The following is a 9,192-nucleotide window of genomic DNA, read 5'->3' as shown; positions in this document are numbered from 1 at the left end:
ATGTGATGATTGCTATTATTGAGCAATGCTTGTGGAAAGAATATTGGTATTTGAACATTGAAGAGCATTAGCTCAAGTTGTAAAGTGATTTGTGGAAGTATAATTTAATTGAACCTTATAGAGCATTGGCTCAAATTGTGAATCGAGTCATGAAGTAAATGTGAAAAAGAGAAGAGAATTATGATATTGTCTCCCTTGCCGGGATATTGTTGTTAATGTTATCTCCCTTGCCGGGATGTTATTATTTTGATCTTGTTTTCCCTTGTCGGGATATGATTGTTGTACTATTGTTCCCTTTCCGGGATTTGATTGTGAATTTGTTGATCTCCTTGCCTTTATTGCTTTGTGATTGTTGCTTGGGTGAGGAAGAGTGTTAAAGCACGAAGGGTGATGCCGTGCATTGTTTTGGTGAGAGAGTGTTAAAGTACGAAGGGTGATGCCGTGTATGATTTAGTGAGGAAGAGTGTTAAAGCACGAAGGGTGATGCCGTGCTGCACGATGTACCATTCCGTGCCGATTATATTTTATGGTGAGGACGAGAGTAAAAGCACGAAGGGTGATGCTGTGCAGATTATATTGATTCTTATGGTGAGGACGAGAGTAGAATCACGAAGGGTGATACCGTGCAGATTATATTGATTCTTATGGTGAGGACGAGAGTAAAAGCACGAAGGGTGATGTCGTGCATTTGTTTGATTTCTGATTCTTGTTGAAAATTGAGTTATGATGTTTCTTATATTTACCTGATGTTCTCCGGTTATCATTTGATGTTTCCCGAGGTTTCCCCGCAGCATGTTTCCCCCTCCCATCCTTGACTGTACATTTCTGATTTTACTTTTCCGTTGTAAATGATTTAACTGCACAGGTTTATTTGATAGTCTGGTCCTAGCGTCGTCATTACTTCGCCGAGGTTAGGCTAGGCACTTACCAGCACATGGGGTCGGTTGTGCTGATACTACACTCTGCACTCTTTTATGCAGATCTCGGTGCTATAGCTTCGGACCGCAGTGAGATTGCTGCTTCTCGTTCATCAGGCGACCCGAGGTAGTCCTGCAGGCGTCCGCAGGTCTTGGCGTCTCCTTCTATCTTTTTATCCTGTTTCTCTCATGTATTTCCAGAGACAGTGTTGTATTACTTTTTTTCAGACCTTTATTTGTAGTACTCCTAGACCGTCTGTGAAGTTGTGACAGCAGTCTTGGGTAGATTTATTATGGATTGGTATTACTAGTATTATTAAAACATTGCAATTCAGTCTCCCGCTTATTAAATTCTGTTGTTTATTAAATATTGGTTCTTAATTGTTAATGGAATAAAAATGGAAACAAGGTAAATAATTCAACTGGTCGGCTTGCCTAGCTTTCACTAGTAGGCGCCATCACGACTTTCGAGGGTGGAAAATCCGGGTCGTGACATGAGGTCAACCCCTTCAGTCACTTGTCAGTCACCTTGTCAGTGCTACTATCATCTTGAATTCTCAAAGGACTGTATCTATTTCTTCTTAGCAGATTTTCTAAGTTTGTATCTGAGAATGCTCCCTTCTGTTGTACCTGTCCTTGAGTCTTCATCATCTGCTTTCCTCTATCCTTTTGTTGTGGAGGTTCTGCTGCTATGATTTCCTCCTGATTAGAGGATTGTTCAGGTATAGCCTCATGTTGTTTCTGGGATTGCTCAGTCACAACCTTCACTCTCCATTGAGTTGTTGGTTGTTTCTTTTTCTGCTGTCTCTTTGCTTTCTCTTGATGTTGTTTGGGTGGCATTTGGTTTTCTTGAATGTCAGCCTGCCTCTGGGCTTCTTGTATCTTTGTGCATTCCTCTGTATGTTGCCCTATCTGAAGGCACTCCTCACAATATGCTGGTTTCCGTTCATATGCCAGCTTTTGTTCCCTGCATTTTCTACCTGCCACTTCAATCAACATCGTATCAGGCACCTCCTGTGAGATATCCATTTCTACAAGTATTCGTTCATAGGAAATTCTATCACACTGAGCTGTTAGCTTATCTAAACAGATAGGTTTCCCTAGATAATTTGCAATTCGACCCAAATTCTCCTTTGTCCAGTACTGAATTGATAAACCTGGGAATATTACCCAAATAGGAACATTTCTAGTCATTTCCTTGCTCAACTGTAAGTCAGGCTCCCACTGTTTTAAGATCATAGGTCTATTTTGATACGTATAGGGCCCTTTGTTGGATAATTCAATTCCCATCCTCCTCCGAATTGAATCGAAAGATGAAATAGCCCTCATCCTGTAGGTATACCTGCGGAGTATTGACTGAACTCCACACACCATACACGAACTTAAGCATTTCTTTGAATGTGGATGAACCACCCAGAACATACCCACTTAGAGCTGCCCTCCATTTATGAGTTTGTTCATCCACTTCATTTTGATTCAATCTAACAACCTTTATCCCTTCCTTCATTATCGGCGGATAATACTCCAATTTAAGCCCTTGTTGCTAGATACTCCAATTTAAGCCCTTGTTGCTGAGATCGATTCCCTTGCACTACAACAACCATCGATGGAACTGGCTGGCTAGGGTTTCCGTCTGCGTTGAGAATGTCAATTTCCTTGCCGCTGTGTTTGCATCTACTTCCACTTGCTTGGGGACTTCCATTTCATTACATTTTGAAGTTTGCATCATCGTAGGGGCACTCCTCATTCCTGTCATTCATTGGACCAATCGAATTTTTCCTAATTCTTGAGGTACTCCTGATTCCGATGTTACCAGTCTACTTCCTCCTTCCGTCTCCGGTATAGTAGGCGATGCACTGCCTTGAGATTTCTGTCGAGCCATGGCTGTATGCGTACGTTAGCTAACCTTTCTTAACGTGTGCGTTTAGAGCCATTCAGAGCCTAAAGTTACCAGTTTAGAGAATTTTACATTATCAATGTATATAACTTAATCTACTAGTCCTAATTCATAATTTTCCCATCAACAACTTCTTCTTTTTCTTTGCTTTTTATATTTCCTAAATTATGGGCCTTCTAAAATTTCCGACTTTGTACATTTCAATCCACCAGTAACAATCAATAAAACGAAAATGAGGAGAAAAGAAGACGGGATTTAGAACACAATTACTCCTATCTAAGATATAGAGTAGTTAAGGGCTTGACTAAGTAGTAGATATGGGATTGAGGGGCGCAGGAGTAGGGTTTACGAAAAGAAGGCTCCGGGTTGTACTGGGTATGCATTCGATTTATCGATTCGATTTTGACCCTTATCGATAATTACTTATCGATTATCGATTTGTACATATGCTTATCGTTATCGTTTCAATAAGGTTTCGATTTTTTCGATTTCGATTTATCGATTTTAGGGGCTTATCGATTCGGTTATCGATTACACCAATAAGAAAATTTGCGGGATTCCACGGAAAGTATATCGCTATAAACGCGCCTAACTAATATGGACAAAAAGAAGCTAAAATAAGACGAACACCATTTATAATATAAAAATTGTGTCAACAAGCACATGCAACAAAACTAAAGTAAGGGATCAAATGTATGCGAACCAACACTCCAACGGTATAAAAAAACAAAACAAAACAAAACACATCATCACAGCTAATTCTGTTTTCCATTAATTTGAACTTCATTCCCTTGATCTTTAAATATGATCATTCCTTAAATGTGGTAGAGGAAATAATAGGGTAAGGGACTTAGGGTAAAGGAAAGGGTATAGATTAGGGAAAATAATATTGTATAGCCGCTTTCAAAATAGTAGCGGAATATATATACATTCTGTATGTTATATTAATCTACACAAATAGGTAATTACTCATTTAACAAGTGTCTACAGTCTAGGGGTGTGCATTCAATTTATCGATTTGATTTTGACCCTTATCGATAATTACTTATCGATTATCGATTTGTACATATGCTTATCGTTATCGTTTCAATAAGGTTTCGATTTTTTCGATTTCGATTTCGATAACAAATAATCGATTCGATTTATCGATAAACCGATTCGAATGCACACCCCTACAGTCCTATTATACTAGAGGACTGGTTATTGGATAGTTTTAATGGGACTTGCTCGGGTTATGGTCACTGAACTTTGTCCAATATTTCGACAAAAGAACTTTTATTCATTATAACAGTAAGTCTTAAAAGCTTTTTTTGTCATATTAAATTGAATTAATTTTTCCCGCTTCAACAATAGTGACAAAACTATTTTTGCCACATTAAAGTCATCGATTTAATTATCTACTACAACACTAAAATCACATAATTTTACCCAGTATAATGGTAAAATCACCTTAACAGATAAGTTTGTTATTATAGTGGATGAAGTTTAGCGACTATTGAATGAGTAAAATTAAGTTACTTTAACGTAATAAAAAATATTTTCGTGACTTTATTGTTATTATTATTATTATTAAAATATAGTAACTTTATTATGATAATGAGTAATATTCTATGACATTAATAAGATAATTTTGTAACTTGTTGTAACAAAGATCACGATCATGAAATTTACCCAAATTGCTATCTTGGAATTTTTTTATTTGTTCTTTGGTAGCAAACGAGAAGTATTGTTCCCGAAATACTGAACACTGAAGCTGTGCAGTGTATTGAAAATTGATGTAGTGCCCGGTAAGCAAAGTTGCATTTTGCACCATTTTCCAGTTCGCACGATATATGGAGATTCTACACAAATAATCGGAGCTATTAATTTAGTATCAATACCATTAAACTACGTGTAAGCAAAGTTGCCGGTTGCACCATGTTCCAGTTGAGATCTCTTTATATACAACAGATTATATTCTACAAAAACCAAGCAAAACAGTAAAGCTAAACAATTGGGGAGAACCAAAGTTTGTGGCTATTCAACAGAAAAGGGCCATCTGGCTTTTCGTATACGTCTACTGCTGAAGAAGTCACCCATGGAATCAACGGCTCTGGTCTCACTGCCATTGTTACAGGTTCCACTCTCCTTTCTCAATTTCACTTTCTTTTGTGTAAAACAAATATTAGTATTCTCTTTTGGTGGCATGCAATAGGTGTTTGTATATATGACTATTTCTTTTAAGTCTACATTCAGCTCTTTGCTATAATGACTTTAAATTAAAGTGTGACACTTTCATGGATTAAGTATATAAGTATTTATCAATTTCTCCTTGAAAATATGTGTTGCTTTGCATATATTTTTTGTCCTATACATGGACATATAATTACACGAGATATAGCGGCGGAGCCACCCTTCTAGAAGGGGTGTCGCTGGAAAAATTACACTATGTAGATAGGTAAATTTGTTCTTATGTACATATATATATATATTATGTGTTTGATTCCTCTTGACTTCTTCGTGTGTATACTTCTTTATATTTTGAATACCTTCGGTGAAAGTTGGTGAATGTTTCGGGCAAATCCCAAGCAAGTTGGAGATGAATCATTCCATTTCATTTGGGCGCCTATCATTCGACTACTCAATATATAGTTTGTCTCGTAGGATAACTTAGATTCTATAGCACTAAGGATTCTCGAAATTTATGCCCCTTTCTATACTGTCACACTATCTTTAACTACACTTGAAAAGACTCCTGTCAAACAGTGAGCTTTATATAAATGTGTGAATAACGACTAGCCTTATTCTAGCTCGTTGATATCACCTACACAAATATATGCTTGGCTTCCATTCTGCTATGTTTTTCACTAAGTCCGCATGTATTTCAAGAACTTTATTTGTTTTGGTCTTTTATGAAAACTTTCCTCCATATGATTGTTGGTTTACCTCGAATTCTTTTTACACCTTCAATAGTCATGTTACCAGCTACGGATCAGTAATAATGCAGGAGTGGGGGGAATTCCCTTTATGCTTTCCAAAGACAACATAGAGCTGCAATTTGCCACAAATCACCTAGGTACGACTGTTGTTCTATGTATGTTTCTGCGCAATATATCGATCATAGAATGAGGAACAACACAATTGGACCATTCTACGAGGAGAAGATATATTTTTTATGTTTGCAGTAAAAGAGAGCTCGAAATATTTGTAACTTTTTTTAATTCCAGCAACAGTTCATTTTAAAGAATAAAGCATCTAATCTAAATATAATGTATCTCCGTTCCTATTTTTACTGAAATGAAGATTCAGTTCTCACTTAAAAGGAGATCAATAGTCAATTCTCAATAATGTCATATTAGGCTTTAGTGATAAAATCCACACATATAAGAGATCATCTGAGACCTGAATCAACATGTATATGTAAGATTTAAACAAGTGAGATAAAGCGTGATTCTAAGATCACACTGGTAAGAGGCAGTTCATGCCCCCTTGTCCGTACTTTATTATCCGACTCTTCAGTAATACAACGTACGCATGACAATTGACAAATATATCAAGGTTGGTAGTACATTGCAGACAGATGATAGGCGGTTGATAATTCCAAAAGTAACCAATTATTCTTTTTTCTTTGTGTTTGCAGGTCATTTTCTTTTGACAAATTTGTTGTTGGACAAGATGAAGGAGACAACACGTACAACAAAGAGAGAGGGAAGGATTGTGAATCTTTCCTCACGGCTTCATAGATTGGCATATAGCAAGGGAATTCAGTTTGACAAAATTAATGACCCCAAAAGGTAATCTTACTATATTAGATGCCGAATTTCCAAAAATTTTCCTTGATGGTTATTATCAAGTGAAAACCGTGTTCACTCAAATTCATCACTTTCTCAATGAGATCCTGGAAATTTGACAATTACTGTCTAATAGCTTCAGCAGTTCCATGCTGAGTGTATAATATATGGAATATGGATTTCCGTCGCCATCATACCAGGATTATTACTCACAATTCGTTACATGTTCTTAGTGGACCATATCTCTTATTAATTTTGGTGTCCTAGATTTTCTAACAGCACCTTGAAGTTCCTGTTGCAATATGTTATAGATGTATTAGTGTCACTTGTATTTGAACTTCAATATGAATTATTTTATATTATCCTTTATTTCCAATCACATCATTTGAATGATCACTTATCTTATTTGGTTTCACTCAATCTCAATAGTTGCTCATTACTACTATACAATTAATAAAGATGACAAGCTTTTCTGGCTCAAAATTGAAGATTCATTGCTATCTATTTCACTTCAAGCTGCATAACCATTCCTGTGGAAACTTATTCGTCGTTGTCTAAATTGTTTGTTACTTATGTGAAGCTACAACATCATCGGTGGATACAGCCAATCAAAGCTGGCCAACATACTGCATGCAAATGAGCTTACAAGACGCTTAAAGGTGTGTTTTTCAGAAAATAAATCTTACATACTACTTTTCATTCTGACTTTATCTTGGCAATTCTTGAGTAGTCATGATTTGCCTCCATTCCTCGAGAGACAAATACATATATAGAGTGAATTTTTGGGCGTTCCTTTTCGCACATCAAGATATTCTTGGTTTCCAGTCTCTGCCTTTTGTAGCCCAATTATAACTTTGGTTGAGTGGTCCATGCAATTCAATTAAACTCTAAAAATTTGACTGATCTTTATTTCGAACAGGAAGATGGAATTGAAATAACTGCAAATTCACTTCATCCCGGAGAAATCACAACCAACATTTTTCGTCATATGGGTGTTGTTGATGGTAATAGAAAGATTCTCTTTTCGTTCTTTTTCTATATAGTAGCTGGTGTCTGGTATGTTAGTATGCTTGCTAACTTATTCCTTTATGTCTGTAAGAAAGCCTCTAGTGCTCTCACTAATACTAATAAGTCACGGCATAATGAGCCAAAGGCAGTCGCATAATGATTTGTACCTTTCCGGTGCATCATTAGCTCTTTTTTTTTCCTTCCACATTTGACAAATTAATCCGTAAGTTTGTGTTGACCAGTCGCATAATGATATATTTCATGCCCCTGAAAATGAAGCAGACATGAAATACTCGTTTCTCCTTATTTCGCTGAATTTATGCTCCCTTTTCTGTATGCTACAGGTCTTGTAAGCACGCTTGGTAAATTTTTGTTCAAAAATGTTCAACAGGTATGTTCCGCATTGAAGCATTTAACATTGCAGTATGCACATACAATACAACTTATTGCTATCAGAAACTTCTTTTTTTTTTTTTTTAAGTGAGGCACAAAATAAAATTTTTCCTTGTTGGCTAACACACATGGCCTTTGCTCAGAGCCTCAGACCAAGAATATGACTCACTAAAAGAGTACAAACCATGATGCCATGACAAATGACGAGTTTAACCTTTGTGTTTCCTCTTCAATAGGGAGCATCAACCACCTGTTATCTTGCATTGCATTCACAAGTGAAGGGGGTAAGCGGTGAATATTTTCAGGACAACAATTTGGCCACGCCAACAGCGATGGCTAAGGACGTGGATTTGGCTAAGAGACTTTGGGATTTTAGTATGGCTTTGGTCAAGTAACATCTAACATGTACCAATAAAACAGAAAAGTAACTTTGTATTTGTTAGGTGTTTATCTTATTAACAATACTTATTACATTAAGAGTTGGAGATGAATTTCGGGCAGTAATCTTACTATATCATTTGTTTGGGAGAATTCGAGAGAGGATTAAGAACACATTTATTATACTTGTGAACCAATTCGATGAGAAGAAAAGACCATTTCTCTTTCTTGTTATAGTTTATTACTGTATAAATGATAAATAGTCTAGAAGAACTTCTAATAGAATGGTAACAACTTGTTTTAATAGAAAGAGCCAATCAATTAACGAGCCAATCAATTAACGGAAATGTTGAAATCTCCTCTATGGTAATTTCATGTGCTCCACATTAGAGTCCAATTGCGCCAAAATTTCACGGTATAGCCAGTTTTCGGACTGGTCAATCAAAAATAGCCAGTGTTTACCAAGTCAATGAAAAATAGCCACCGTTTTGCTGCAATAGAGACCGGTCCAGCATAATATACTGGAGTTCGGTGCACTTGTGTATGAACTCCAGCATATTATGCTGGACCGGTATACTTTGCTGGCTCCAGTATAATATACTGGAGACTGGAGCACTGGTGCTCCAAACTCCAGTATATTATACTGGACCATTATACTTGCTGGAACTCCAATATATTATGCTGAAGTTCTAGTGTATTTATGCTGGAACTCCATCATATTATGCTGGAGTTCCAGCATACTATCCTGGAACTCCAGTATAATATGCTGGAGTTCAAGTATACTTATGCTGGAACTCCAGCATAATATACTGGAGTATTTTTCGGGTTT

The 9,192-nt window shown here is 36.7% G+C and overlaps 1 protein-coding gene across 1 annotated transcript; it reads left to right on the top strand.

The window, feature by feature from the left end:
- On the top strand, positions 4,808–8,612 carry LOC109209171 (short-chain dehydrogenase TIC 32, chloroplastic-like). Its single transcript, XM_019372383.1, has 7 exons — positions 4,808–4,930; positions 5,801–5,869; positions 6,434–6,587; positions 7,165–7,243; positions 7,504–7,588; positions 7,937–7,983; positions 8,222–8,612. Exons 2-7 carry the CDS (start codon positions 5,821–5,823, stop codon positions 8,378–8,380), a joined length of 573 nt encoding a protein of 190 aa, XP_019227928.1. The 5' UTR covers positions 4,808–4,930; positions 5,801–5,820; the 3' UTR covers positions 8,381–8,612.

The sequence above is a fragment of the Nicotiana attenuata genome, chromosome 2 (genome assembly GCF_001879085.1).
Source record: "Nicotiana attenuata strain UT chromosome 2, NIATTr2, whole genome shotgun sequence".
Taxonomy (NCBI): Eukaryota; Viridiplantae; Streptophyta; class Magnoliopsida; order Solanales; family Solanaceae; genus Nicotiana; species Nicotiana attenuata.
The sequence above is the reverse complement of the archived record's forward strand: the minus strand, read 5'-3'. Positions and strand labels throughout refer to the sequence as shown.

Bases quoted from the DNA above. Each gene is read 5' to 3' on its own strand.
- LOC109209171 (XM_019372383.1), top strand. From the start codon at position 5,821: ATGCTTTCCAAAGACAACATAGAGCTGCAATTTGCCACAAATCACCTA. The intron at 7,589-7,936 runs GTAATAGAAAGA...TGTATGCTACAG, and splicing joins TCATATGGGTGTTGTTGATG to GTCTTGTAAGCACGCTTGGT. The intron at 7,984-8,221 runs GTATGTTCCGCA...CCTCTTCAATAG, and splicing joins TGTTCAAAAATGTTCAACAG to GGAGCATCAACCACCTGTTA.